The sequence below is a fragment of the Rhinopithecus roxellana genome, chromosome 19 (assembly GCF_007565055.1).
Source record: "Rhinopithecus roxellana isolate Shanxi Qingling chromosome 19, ASM756505v1, whole genome shotgun sequence".
NCBI classification, from domain to species: domain Eukaryota; kingdom Metazoa; phylum Chordata; class Mammalia; order Primates; family Cercopithecidae; genus Rhinopithecus; species Rhinopithecus roxellana.
In genome coordinates this window covers 47896190-47911372 of record NC_044567.1, presented here as the reverse complement: position 1 = coordinate 47911372, position 15183 = coordinate 47896190, and the positions used below count along the sequence as shown (strand labels likewise).

The 15183-nt window shown below is 39.7% G+C and overlaps 1 protein-coding gene across 2 annotated transcripts in view; it reads right to left on the bottom strand.

Annotated features, from left to right (window-relative positions):
- Positions 1–15183, bottom strand: part of NF1 (neurofibromin 1) — a 295792-nt gene that overhangs the window by 196638 nt on the left and 83971 nt on the right. For both annotated transcript variants that reach the window (XM_030923838.1, XM_030923837.1), the window contains exons 6-8: positions 5560–5627; positions 5255–5330; positions 4068–4225 (exon numbers count right to left, since the gene is read on the bottom strand). In XM_030923838.1, the coding sequence (XP_030779698.1) occupies positions 4068–4225; positions 5255–5330; positions 5560–5627 (302 nt within the window). The remainder of the gene's footprint in view (positions 1–4067; positions 4226–5254; positions 5331–5559; positions 5628–15183) is intronic.

Sequence of the window (15183 nt, the reverse complement as noted above, 5' to 3'; positions counted from 1 at the left end):
GCTACTGCTTGCTCACTGAATCCAATCAGCATAATATCATCAATGTAATGGGCCAGTGTGATATGTTGTGGAAGTGAAACACGATCAAGGTCTCTCCAAGTAAGATTATGACACAGAACTGGAGAGCTGATATACCACCGAGGTAGGATAGTAAAGGTATATCCTACCTCCGCTGAAGGCAAATTGCTTCTGATGGGTCTTATGGACAGGAATGGAGAAAAAGGCATTTGTCAAATCAATGGCTGCATACCAGGTACCAGGAGATGTGTTAATTTGCTCGAGCAGTGAAACCACATCTGGAACAGCAGCTGCAATTGGAGTCACCACTTGGTTAAGCTAACAATTATCCACTGTCATTCTCCAAGACCCATCTGTCTTCTGCACAGGCGAAATGGAAGAGATGAACGAAGACGTGGGGAGAATCACCACCTGTGAGTCTTTCCAAGTCCTTGACGGTGTCACTGATCTCCACAATCGCTCCAGAGATGCAATATTGTTTTTGATTTACTATTTTTCTAGTTAGAGGCAGCTTTAATGGCTTCCATTTGGCCTTTCCCACTATAATAATAGCCCTCATCCTACCAGTCAGGGAGCCAATGTGGGTGTTCTGCCAGCTGCTAAGTATGTCTATGCCAATTATGCATCTGGCACTGGGGAAATGACCACAGGATGAGTCCAGGGACCCACTCTAAGTCAGACCTGAGCTAAAACTCCATTAATCTACCTGACCTCCATAAGCCCCTACTTTAACTGGAGGACCACAATGACGTTTTGGGTCTCCTGATCAATGTCAGCATAGAGCCAGTATCCAGTAGTCCCCAAAATGTCTGATCATCTCCCTTTCCCCAGTGCACAGTTACCCTGGTAAAAGGCCAGAGGTCTCTCCTTGGGGAAGGATGGGAGAAAGATTCACCGCACAAACTGTCATTAATATAGTGGGGTCTTTCCTCAAGGGGACCCGACGCCCCCTTTCATTCAAGGAGGTTCTGGGTCTGTAAACTGGCTCAAGTCTGGAAACCGATTGAGGGGTCATAATTCTGTTTTTTATAATTCAAATCAGTCTTTTGTTCATTTGACCTAGAAGTTTTCTGCTTGTATAAATTAAGTGGGAATGCAGCAGGCTTCCTATCAATTTCATTTTTAGGAACACCGTGACTAATTAGCTAATGCCAGAGCTCTACACGAGTCAGACTATTCTGATTGCGGCTTTGCCTGTGCTGTCCATTAAGGCAGCTACGCCCACCTTGCCTTTGACGGTCAAGTGTTGCCACTTGGCTCCTGCCACCTCAGGAGCCAATTATTCCCACTGTATTTAAATGTTGTAGTTGAGTGACTACGGTTCCCAATGTCAGATCTGACATACAGAGAAGAGCAATTACAGGGCTCTTCAGAGATGCAGGTGCTGCCCTCACAAATCTATTTCTCAAGGCATTGGTCAAGGATATATCTTCTGGACCCTCCCAGTTGGGATGAGTAGGTCTAAAATGACTAATCCACCATCCCAATCTCCCTAAGCCTTTAGATCCATTTCTCCACATTAAACCAAGTGAGATCAGGCATTTCCAGCTCACTCACAGTGGGCCATCTTTTAATCCATATATCAGCTAACCAAGCAAATAATCTATTAGAACCTTTTTTAACTCCCCGAGCTGCAACATTATATGCAGAGTCCCTACTTTGTGGTCCCAAATAAATAAATTCAGCCCAATCCAACTCTATTTTCCTTCTATCATTATCCCACACCTTTACTATCTATTCTCATGCCTGTTTTCCAGATTTGTTTATATAAATTAGAAAACTCAAGCAGTTCTGTTGAAGTGTAGCGCACCTCCTCATGGGTCACACTCTCAGCCTCACCTCTAGGGACCTGCCAGGACTTTAGTCTGGTTATAGGTCTAGAAGCAAACAGGGATGTTGGGGGTGGCTCCTGAGGAGAATCAACATTATCTTGCCTGGCAACTGCTGTTGCCTCAGGCAGCGCAGGGTTTATCTCTTCAGACAAAGGTGGAAAGGCTGATGGCACCATGGCTCCAGGAGGGCATGCTGCTGTTACTGGGGATGGGGAAGCTGTTTCTTCTGGCAAAAAAGGTTCATCAGAGTTTACAAACTCAAGAGTCCCCAGCTTCATCAGGGTCCTCCCACAGATCCCCTTTCCAAGTTGCAGGGTCCCATTCTTTTCCAATCAATGCCCTTACTTTAATAGTAGACACCTAGCGAGACTGTGCACGCACCTTTCATTGTATGTCAGATACTTGCACGGTAAGAGCTTGTATCTGTTTTTCCACAATTTCAGTTATTTCTCTACAGGAGCTAAGACTCTCACTCAGGGCAATCTGAGTAGTATCTGCTTCTGAAGCCGGGACATAGAATCCCTGAGTTCATAATTTTCTTTCATCACTTTGCCCACTGAATTTAGGAGCAACCAACCAGCTCCATTATGTTGTTTCGTTCTCCATATATGGTCAAAGGTATTATACATAGAGTCACTAAACTCCTTGCCTCTTACTAGCGGTGAATCAGGAGTGTCAAATGCATTTATTTTGCATAATTCTCTCAACAGTTCATGCCGACGACTATCAGTGTTCTCTACACTATTAGAAGCAGAGTCCTTAGCATTTGGGGGTCTAATCATATTAAGCAGCAAACTCTAGAAATCTCCAAACTAAAAAACTCCATCCTTAATATTCTGTTCCTCTAGAACCACTCCTTGTACCAAAATCTCTATTAGGGTTCTCTAGAAGGACAGAACTAACAGAATATTTATATAAATGGGATATTAAGTATTAACTCGCACAATCACAAAGTCCCACAATAGGATGTCTGCGGCTGAGAGGCAAGAAAAGCCAGTCCAAGTTCCAAAACTGAAGAACGTGGAGTCTGATGTTTGAGGGCAGGAAGCATCCAGCACAGGAGAAAGATGTAGGCTAGTAGGTTAGGCCCATCTCTCTTTTCACATTTTTCTGCCAGCTTATATGCTAGCCACGCTGGCAGCTGATTAGATGGTGCCCACCCAGATTAAGGGTGGGTCTGCCTTTCCCAGCCCACAACTCAAATGTTAACCTCCTTTGGCAACACCCTCACAGATACACCAGGATCAACACTTTGTATCCTTCAATCCAATCAAGTTGACACTCAGTATTTATCATCATACCTACTATTTTGAAGGGCTCCAAAACAATCTACCATGAAAAATGGTGTCCTCATAACGGAAAAGTTGAGATATACACCTAAGTGGAGTAACACTCAATCACAGACTCTCAAGGATTACCTGGTTCATTTATTTACCCTTTAATGTATACATTCCCTACCCAATACTTCTGCAAAGTAATAAATCATTGACCTGATTCTGAACATCTCCATCTACAGGCAAACCATGAAGGAACCCATCTCATGTTTAGCCAGCTAAGAGTATTTCTCCAAAAGCAGCAAAAAATGAAAAAAAATTATTTGCAAAACAAACTGCATATTGAAATTTCAGTAAAACTGTAAGATTAATACTCAGTTCTTTTTTTTTTTCAATCGCCTAGGTGATTATTTAAAAAAATGTTAAGAGCCTCCTAGAATTACCAGGTGTCACGGTGCCAATTTCACTATAGATGGTATATGCGAGAGCCTTACCTTCCTGGCAAAATACTTTGAAAACTGTTCTAAAATACCTAAAATGAGTTACTACATAATTTCAGTAGCACCATATGGACACACACCTAAGTACATGCAAATAACACACTATAAAAGTGATAAAGTCAAGTAGGGCAATCCTTGCAGTCAATATTAGAGAAATTACATTTAATATTAACAGAGGTATCATTTAGTCTTCTCAGATAAAAGAATGAAACTAAGGGATTATTTTAAATCTTTGATCATTGACTGGTATTATTTATCCCTCTGCCAAATAAAATTATGTATTAGTATGTCTCTTCTAAGTCCATCAAACAAAGAAACCTAAAATAATTTAAATGGTGCCCTGAAATAGTTTGCTGAAATAATAAGCCTAAAGTAATACACACCTCGAGTAAAATAAACTGCTTCACATCTAGATATAATGGAAATAATTCTGCCCTCCTTACCTTATTCATGTTGTTTTCATCAACCACATCCTTGGATATATCCTGGATTATTTCTGGACACAAGATAAGGAGAATGATTTGCAGTGGCCAAACTGCTGCTTTACGTTTGGTGCTTTCAGCAAAACCATCCACCAAGTCAAACAGCTTTTCTGCACATTCTACATGAAAAATATATTAAATGACATTATTAGATAGGAACAAAATCCCTGGCATTAAAGTAAAAGCTGACACTATGTAAAAACCCAAGGGCATGGCTCACGTCTATAATCCCAGCACTTTGGGAGGCCAAGGCAGGCGGATCACGAGGTCAGCAGATCGAGACCATCCTGGCTAACACAGTGAAACCCCGTCTCCACTAAAAATACAAAAAATTAGCCAGGAGTGGTGGCAGGCACCTGCAGTCCCAGCTACTCAGGAGGCTGAGGCAGGAGAATGGCATGAACCTGAGAGGCGGAGCTTGCAGTGAGCCAAGATCACACCACTGCACTCCAGCCTAGGAGACAGAGCAAGGCTCCATCTCAAAAAAACAAAAACAAAAAAACAAAAAAACCCAAGGGCAACACTTTTAAAAGATAAACATGGAACTTCATTTAAGCAACTACACAAATGCATTCTGTTAAGTAGACAAGCAATGTAATACTGTCTATGTGTTAGCAGAGCTATCTTGATCTATCCTGGAAAAGCCCACATTTTAGAATGGATGATCATGTATTTGGTCTCACTGTGCAGGCCCTTACGCAAAGTGTGATGTACCCAAGCAACAAAGACTGAACAGTTTCCCCAAAATAATCACCAAAGTTCTCCAGGAGTCTGTATTCTCTGCCTTACAGTTGAGTCTTACATCATAGGTAAGAATATTACTACTTTATACACATCTCCCTAAATACAAAATAAAGCTTTGGAGCACATGCTTCTCTACAACAAAGAGCCAAACATTCCATCCTAACACAACTCTAAAGATCTGACCTTCATTTCACACTACTTTATTTGCTCCAAGGAAAGGAAGAGGGTTGGGCGTAATTTGGAAATGTAAGAGAAAAACAATATTTCCTATTTGACACCAGTTGACAATAGAAGATGTAAAAGCACCTTTATAACAAAAATAACTTAGAAAATGATAGGTTTTTATGTCACAAGTAGGCATTTAAAAGACAAAAAAAAAAAAAAAAAATCAATCTTATCCTTACCAGCCATATCAGTCTGTGGGATCTGGTATAGTTTTGTAAATTCATCTGGATAATTTTCTACCCAGTTCCAAAATGCCTATAAATAAAGAAACACATGTCCTTATATGAAAGCAGTGATCTTTTGTAATATAGTAAATAAAATGCCACAAACTTCTAACTTCCTTCATAATAATATTACAATGTATTCTTCCTGAAAATTAATGTGCAACTGTCACTCAAGTCATAACTTTTTGATTCAGGATGCTAACAACAGCAAATTTTATCACCAAAAACAAAATTTTAATACCAGAGAGGTTGTAACTTACCTTTTCCAGGCTATTTATAACTGCTAACTGTGCAACCTTCTTTAGGGCTTTAAATTTAAATGCTGTTTCTGGAAAAAACACAATTTTTAAAAATTAACTCTAGAATAAGTTAACACAAATACAACTCAGAGCAAAATAACTTTCCATTCACTTATTACTTTTGCTCCAATGTTATCTGTAAGCAATGAAAGGTAAAGACACCTAACACAAACCCAAAACTTGATAGTTGTCTGCTAGGAGAGAAAAATTCCAAAACAACAAATATGCCTTGGACCTCAATGATTGTGAGCTTCTTCCTTTGTTTTTAATAACTTGCTTTTTCAAAAAAAGTATAAAACACATACAGGATATTGATTCTTCCTATCCATGAGCATGGAATGGTTTTCCATTTGTGTCCTCTCTTATTTCCTAGAGCAGTGGTTTGTAGTTCTCCTTGAAGAGGTCCTTCACATCCCTTGTAAGTTGTATTCCTAGGTATTTTATTCTCTTTGTAGCAATTGTGAATGGGAGTTCACTCATGATTTGGCTGTTTGTTATTGGTATATAGGAATGCTTGTGAGTTTTACACACTGATTTTGTATCCTGAGACTTTGCTGAAGTTGCTTATCGGCTTAAGGAGATTGTGGGCTGAGACGATGGGGTTTTCTAAATATACAATCATGTCATCTGCAAACAGGGACAATTTGACTTCCGCTTTTCCTACCTGAATACCCTTTATTTCTTTCTCTTGCCTGATTGCCCTAGCCAGAACTTCCAATATTATGTTGAATAGGAGTGGTGACAGGGGGCATCCTTGTCTTGTGCCGGTTTTCAAAGGGAATGCTTCCAGTTTTTGCCCATTCAGTATGATATTGGCTGTGGGTTTGTCATAAATAGCTCTTACTATTTTGAGATACGTTCGATCAAGTTTTTGGCATTCAGTTTATTCAGTTTTTGGCATGAAAGGGTGTTGAATTTTATCAAAGGCCTTTTCTGCATCTATTGAGATAATCATGTGGTTTTTGTTGTTGGTTCTGTTTATGTGATGGATTGCTTTCATTGATTTGTGTATGTTGAACCAGCCTTGCATCCCAGAGATGAAGCCAACTTGATCATGGTGGATAAGCTTTTTGATGTACTTGTTGGATTCAGTTTGCCAGTATTTTATTGAGGATTTTCCCATCAATGTTCATCAGGGATATTGGTCTAAACTTTTCTCTTGCTTTTGTGTCTCTGCCAGGTTTTGGTATCAGGATGATGCTCATAAAACGAGTTAGGGAGGATTCACTCTTTTTCTATTGTTTGAAATAGTTTCAGAAGGAATGGTACCAGCTCCTCTTTGTACCTCTGGTAGAATCTGGCTGTGAATCCATCTGGTCCTGGACTTTCATTGGTTGACAGGCTATTAATTATTGCCTCAATTTCAGAACTTGTTATTGGTCTATTCAGGGATTCAACTTCTTCTTGGTTTAGTCTTGGCAGGGTGTACGTATCCAGGAATTTATCCATTTCTTCTAGATTTTCTAGTTTACTTGTGTAGAGGTGTTTATAGTATTATCTGATGGTAGCTTGTATTTCTGTGGGATCAGTGTTGATATCCCTTTTATCATTTTTTACTGCATCTATTTGATTCTTCTGTCTTTCTTGTTTATTAGTCTGGCTAGTGATCTATCTATTTTCTTGATCTTTTCAAAAAAACCAGCTCCTGGATTCATTAATTTTTTTTTTTTTTTTTTTTTTTAGGCGGAGTCTTGCTCTGTCACCCAGGCTGGAGTGCAGTGGCGTGATATGGGCTCACTGCAAGCTCTGCCTCCCAGATGTACGTCATTCTCCTGCCTCAGACTCCCGAGTAGCTGGGACTACAGGCGCCCACCACCATGCCCGGCTAATTTTTTTGTATTTTTAGTAGAGACGGGTTTCACTGAGACCAAGGCAGGCAGATCACGAGATAAGGAGATTCACTGATTTTTTGAAAGTTTTTTTGTGTCTCTATCTCCTTCAGTTCTGCTCTGATCTTAGTTATTTCTTGCCTTCTACTAGCTTTTGAATTTGTTTGCTCTTGCTTCTCTAGTTCTTTTCATTGTGATGTTAGGGTGTCAATTTTAGATCTTTCCTGCTTTCTCTTGTGGGCATTTAGTGCTATAAATTTCCCTCTACACAGTGCTATAAATGTATCCCAGAGGTTCTGCTACGTTGTGTATTTTTCTCATTGGTTTGAAAGAACATCTTTATTTCTGCCTTCATTTCGTTATTTTCCCAGTAGTCATTCAGGAGCAGGTTCTTCAGTTTCCATGTAGTTGTGTGGTTTAGAGTGAGTTTCTTAATCCTGAGTTCTAATTTGATTGCACTGTGGTCTGAGAGACTATTTGTTATGATTTCCATTCTTTGGCATTTGCTGAGGAGTGTTGTACTTCCAATTATGTGGTCAATTTTAGAATAAGTGCAATGTGGTGTTGAGAAGTATATTGTGTTGATTAGGGGTGGAGAGTTCTGTAGATGTCTATTAGATCCGCTTGGTCCAGAGTTGAGTTCAAGTCCTGGATATTCTTGTTAATTTTCTGTCTCATTGATCTGTCTAATGTTGACAGTGGGGTGTTAAAGTCTCCCACTATTATTGTGTGGGAGTCTAAGTCTCTTTGTAGGTCTCTAAGGACTTGCTTCATGAATCTGGGTGCTCCTGTATTGGGTGCATATATATTTAGGGTAGTTAGCTTTTCTTGTTGCATTGATCCCTTTACCATTATGTAATACCCTTCTTTGGTTCTTTTGATCTTTTTTGTTGGTTTAAAGTCTGTTTTATCAGAGACTAGGATTGCAACCCTGCTGTTTTTTGCTTTCCATTTACTTGGTAAATCTTCCTCCATCCCTTTATTTTGAACCTGTGTGTATCTTTGCATGTGAGATGGGTCTCCTGAACGCAGCACACTGATGGGTCTTGACTCTTTACCCAGTTTGCCAGTCTGTGTCTTTTAATTGGGGCATTTAGCCTGTTTACATTTAAAGTTAATATTGTTATGTGTGAATTTGTTATTATGATGCTAGCTGGTTATTTAGTCTGTTTACATTTAAGGTTAATATTGTTACATGTGAATTTGTCACTATGATGCTAACTGGTTATTTTGTCCATTAGTTGATGCAGTTTCTTCATAGTATAGATGGTCTTTACAATTTGGTATGTTTTTGCCATGGCTGGTACCGGTTGTTCCTTTCCATGCTTAGTGTTTCCATTAGGAGCTCTTGTAAGGCAGGCCTGGTGGTGACAAAATCTCTCAGCATTTGCTTGTCTGTAAAGGATTTTATTTCTCCTTCACTTACGAAGCTTAGTTTGGCTGGATATGAAATTCTGGGATGAAAATTCTTTTCTTCAAGAATGCTGAATATTGGCCCCCACTCTATTCTGGCTTGTAAGGTTTCTGCCTAGAGATCCACTGTTAGTCTGATGCGTTTCCCTTTGTGGGTAACCCAACCTTTCTCTCTTGCTGCCTTTAACATTTTTTCCTTCATTTCAACCTTGGTGAATCTGACGATTATATGTCTTGGGGTTGCTCTTGTTGAAGATTATCTTCATAGTGTTCTCTGTATTTCCTAAATTTGAATGTTGGCCTGCCTTGCTAGGTTGGGGAAGTTCTCATGGATAATATCTTGAAGAGTGTTTTCCAACTTGGTTCCATTCTCCCCGTCACTTTCAGTTACACCAATCAAACATAGATTTGGTCTTTTCACATAGTCCCATATTTCTTGGAGGCTTTGCTCGTTTCTTTTTGCTCTTTTTTCTCTAATCGTGTCTTCTCACTTTATTTCATTGAGTTGATCTTCAATCTCTGATATCCTTTCTTCTGCTTGATTGATTTGGCTATTAATACTTGTGTATGCTTCACGAAGTTCTCATGCTGTATTTTTCAGCTCCATCAGGTCATTTATGTTCTTCTCTAAGATGGTTACTCTAGTCACCAATTTGTCTAATCTTTTTTACAGGTTCTTCACTTCCTTGCATTGGCTTAGAACATGCTCCTTTAGCTCCAAGGAGTTTGTTATTACCCATCTCCTGACGCCTACTATTGTCAATTCGTCAAACTCATTCTTCGTCCAGTTTTGTTCCCCTGCTGGTGAGGAGTTGTGATCCTTGGAGGAGAAGAGGCGTTCTGGTTTTTTTTTTTCAGCCTTTTTGCACTGGTTTCTCCCCATCTTCGTGGATTTACCTACCTTTATTCTTTGATGTTGATACTATTCCTTTCTTAGTTTTCCTTCTAACAGTCAGACCCCTCTGCTGCAGGTCTGGAGTTTGCTGGAGGTCCATTCCAGACCCTGTTTGCCAGGGTATCACCAGTGGAGGCTGCAGAACAACAAAGACTGCTGCCTGTTCTTACCCATGGAAGCTCTGTCCCAGAGGGGCACCTGCCAGATGCCAGCCAGAGAGGATACAAACAAATGGAAAAACATTCCATGCTCAAGGATAGGAAGAATCAATATCGTGAAAATGGCCATACTGCCCAAACCAATTTATAGATTCAATACTACCCCATCAAACTACCACTGACTTTCTTCATAGAATCAGAAAAAATTACTTTAAAATTTCATATGAAACCAAAAAAGAGCTTGCATAACCAAGACAATCCTAAGCAAAAAGAACAAAGCTGGAGGCATCACACTACCTGACTTCAAACTGTATTACAAGGCTACAGTAACCAAAACAGCATGGTACTGGTACCAAAACAGATACATAGACCAATGGAACAGAACAGAGGCCTCAGAAATAACACCACACATCTACAACCATCTGACCTTTGACAAACCAGACAAAAACAAGCAATGAGGAAAGGATTCCCCATTTAATAAATGGTATTGGCAAAACTGGCCAGCTATATGCAGAAAACTGAAACTGGACCCTTTCCTTAACACCTTATACAATAATTAACGCAAGATGGACTAAAAACTTAAAAGGAAGACCTAAAACCATAAAAACCCTAGAAGAAAACCTAGGCAATACCATTCAGGACATAAGCATGGGGAAAGACTTCATGACTAAAACACCAAAAGCAACGGCAACAAAAGCCAAAATTGACAAATGGGATCTAATTAAACTAAAGAGCTTCTGCACAGCAAAATAAACTATCATCATAGAGAACAGGCATCCTACAGAATGGGAGAAAATTTTTGCAATCTACCTATCTGACAAAGGGCTAATATCCAGAATCTACAAAGAACTTAAAATTTACCAGAAAAACACACACAAAAAAAACCCCATCAAAAAGTGGATGAAGGATATGAACAGACACTTCTCAAAAGAAGACATATATGCAGCCAACAAACATATAGAGAAAAGCTCATCATCACTGGTCATTAGATAAATGCAAATCAAAACCACAATGAGATACCATCTCACACCAGTTAGAATTGTGATCGTTAAAAAGTCAGGAAACAAAAGATGCTGGAGAGAATGTGGAGAAATAGGAACGCTTTTACACTGTTGATGGTAGTGTAAATTAGTTCAACCACTGTGGAAGACAGTGTGGCGATTCCTCAAGGATTTAGAACTAGAAATACCATTTGACCCAGCAATCCCATTACTGGGTATATACCCAAAGGATTATAAATCATTCTGCTATAAAGACACATGCACACGTATGTTTATTGTGGTACTGTTCACAACAGCAAAGACTTGTAGAACCAACCCAAATGCCCATCAATGACAGACTGGATAAAGAAAATGTGGCACATAAACACCATGGAATACTATGCAGTAGGATAAAAAGGACAAGTTCTCATGTATTTTGCAGGGACATGGGTGAAATTGGAAACCACCATTCTTGGCAAACTAACAGAAGAACAGAAAACCAAACACCACATGTTCTCACTCCTAAGTGGGAGTTGAACGATCAGAACACATGTACACAGGGAGGGGACCATCACACACTGGGGCCTGTTGCGGGGTGGAGGGCTAGGGGAGGGATAGCATTAGGAGAAATACCTAAGGTAGATGATGGGCTGATGGGTGCAGCAAACCACCATGGCACATGGACACCTATGTAACAAACCTGCACGTTCTGCACATGTACCCCAGAACTTAAAGTATAATAAAAAAATTTTTAAAACATACAGGGCCAGGCCCGATGACTCACGCCTATAATCTCAGCACTTTGCAAGGCAGGAGTGGGAAGATAGCTTGAGCCCAGGATTTCAAGGCTACAGTGTATTATAACCACGTCACTGCATGCCAGCCTGAGCAACAGAGCAAGACTCCGCCAAAAAAAAAGAAAAAGAAAAAAGAAAAAAAGAAAGGAAGCAAAAGCATAAGTGTTCAAGGGAAATTTTTAAAACCATCAATGATTCTATCATTTGGAGACAATCACAGTTAACATCTGGTGGTGGTTTTTCTTCCATCACTTTTCCTATGCATGTAGAAAACAAATATATTTAACATAATTGAGATCATGTAGGCTATACCAAACCCGTTCTTTTTACACAGTGTCCCTAATTTTTTCTATGTCAGTAAAAACTCTTCATATATATATATATATATATATACACACACACACACACACACACACACACACACTTTTTTTTTTTTTTTGAGATGGAGTCTCGCTCTGTTGCCCAGGCTGGGGTGCAATGGTGCAATGTTGGCTCACTGCAACCTCTGCCTCCCAGGTTCAAGTGATTCTCCTGCCTCAGCCTCCCTAGTAGCTGGGGATTACAGGCGTGCACCACCACATCCAGCTAATTTTTGTATTTTTAGTAGAAACAGGGTTTCACCATGTTGGTCAGGCTGGTCTCGAACTCCTGACCTCGTGATCCACCCACGTTGGCCTTCCAAAGTGCTGGGATTACAGGCGTGAGGTCACCCTACCTGGTCTATTTTTGATGGCTCTATATGCAATAGTAACTATTACACAAACAAAACATACCAGTTATTTTTAGTATGATATACTTAATTCTTTTGGAATCTTAATAACGCTTTCAGAATATTACAGATGAGCAAACTGTGTGTCTAAGGTTACAGATCTAATAAATGACTGAATTGGGCTTTAATACCAAGGTCTTTTCAGTATGCTTTGATGTCTCTTATAATATTTAAGTCACTGTATTAAGTTACTGGTTATTTAAATGTTTTCCAGTTTTAACACTGAAGTTATTTCTGTTATTTCACTATTATAAATAACATTAATAAATACTTTTTTATCAAAATATTTTCCCATATCACTGCTTATTTAAGATAAGGAATCTCTAGAAGTGTCCAGTCAAAGAGATGAATATTTTTAAGGCCCTTCATAAAGATTACCAAGCTGCCTTTCATTAGGGTTGAGCCAAATGCTATCACCAAGCAGCATACGAAAGTGCCTTCATCATATCTTTGTCATCACAAAAGCATGTTCATTTTCTTTATTTTGTTAATTGGATTGCTCAGAATAGTAGACTGCATTTTAACGCAAGTAACAGTAAACATTTCTCCATATAAATATACTGGGTATTTTAATTTCTTCTTCTATAAGTTTATAGTCTACATCCAGAAAAAGATTTATGTCTGGAGAAAATGACCTGTCTATAAATAATTTTACTGGCAATGGTCCCTCTGCAAAGAACTTCTCCTGTTGACTTTTAATGAAGTGATAAAGATTTTTATTACATCTATATAAGTGTCTAAGAGAGAGATGAGTCTTTTTTCTGGATGTGCAAATAAGTTACTCTCCAAATCAGTTTTTAAAAGTACCCCTTTGAATTCTCTTTGCTCTCACCCTCCACTGATTTCCAAATAATGACATTACACTTCACAGTGTTCTTTAGCAACAACTTTACCTTTATGACATCTTAAATGGGTTATATACTGTAATCTATTCTCAAAGCCAAAGTATCTTCCAGTTCTACAAGTTTCTTGTTGGATATTCTACGGATACCTCAAACTCAGAAGATCTAAAACTGAATTTATCATTTTCCTGGTCAAACCCTCTCGTCTGCCATCAACCTTTCCTTCCTTTTTTTGCTCTAATCAGCTTAGTCTGTACTATTTGGTGATTATCTAACCTCATATATCTAAATTAACTACCAAATGCTATGTATTCCATTTATTTTTCCTATTTTTTAGATGGAGTTTTGGTCTTGTTGCCCAAGCTGGAGTGCAATGGCGTGATCTCAGCTCACTACAACCTCCGTTTCCCAGGTTGAAGTGATTCTCCTGTGCCTCCGCCACCTGAGTAGCTGGGACTACAGGCGTGGGCCACCATGCCCGGCTAATTATTCTATTCTAGTCTAGTCTAGTCTAGTCTAGTCTATTCTCTATTCTATTCTATTCTATTCTATTCTATTCTATTCTATTCTATTCCTATTTCTATTTCAATTTTGAGACGGAGTCTCGCTCTGTTGCCCAAGCTGGAGTGCAGTGGCAGGATCTCAGCTCACTGCAAGCTCCGCCTCCCAGGTTCACGCCATTCTCCTGCCTCAGCCTCAGGAGTAGCTGGGACTACAGGCACCTGCCACCATGCCTGGCTAATTTTTTGTATTTTTAGTAGAGACAGTGTTTTGCCGTGTTAGCCAGGATGGTCTCAATCTCCTGACCTCATGATCTGCCCGCCTTGGCCTCCCAAAGTGCTGGGATTACAAGAGTGCGCCACCGCGCCCGGCCCATTTTTTGTATTTTTAGTAGAGACAGGGTTTCACCATGTTGGCCAGGCTGGTCTCAAACTCCTAACCTCAGGTGATCTGCCCACCTCAGCCTAACAAAGTGCTGGGATTACAGGCGTGAGCCACCGAGCCTGGCCTCCACTTCTTTGAATAGCTATCAAACTGGTCCCCATCCCCATCCTACCCCTTTCCATCATCTGGATCTCCACAACTCTCATTATTTCTTACTTATATTACTGCATAACCAAGTTCCAGAAGGTCAGGTAACCCTCTACCAAGCCACCCTGCAAATTTCAAGCAAAGTGGTATATCTAAAATAAAATACTGATTAAGGTATTCCCCACCTCAAAGCCTTTCTATCACTTCCCATGGCCACTAAAACAAAGCTTCATAACTCATAAGCACAACAGTGCAGCAGTCAAGTATTTTGGTTCTAGAGATGAACAGATGTGAACTCAATCTTTACTGATTGATTACTAGCTCTGTAACTCTGGAAATTCACTTAGGCCTCAGTTTCCTCATCCACACAGGAGATGATAATACTAGTATTGCTTCACAGGGTTATTATAAGAATTGATGAGAAAAGGCATGCAAACTGTATAGTGCAAGGCCCAGCACAGACTGAAAATGTAACAAATGTTTTTCTCCCTCTCTTTCTCGATATATCTATTGAGATATAGACATTATCTATATATCCAGATCTATATAGTATACATAGATAGATCTGGATATATACATATAGATCGATACATCTATATACAGATAGGTATATCGAGAGAGAGAGAGAGAGACAGACAGAGAGACAGACATACAGACAGGATCTCACTCTGTTACCCAGGTTGGAATGCAGTGGCACGATCACGGCTTACTGCAACCTCAACCTCTTCATGGGCTCAAGTGATCCTCCCACCTCAGCCTCCCAAGTAGCTGGGACTACAGGTGCGTGTCACCACACCTGGCTAATATTTTTATTTTCTTGTAGAGATGGGGGTCTCTCTATGTTGCTAAGGTTCAAGCAATCCTCCTGCC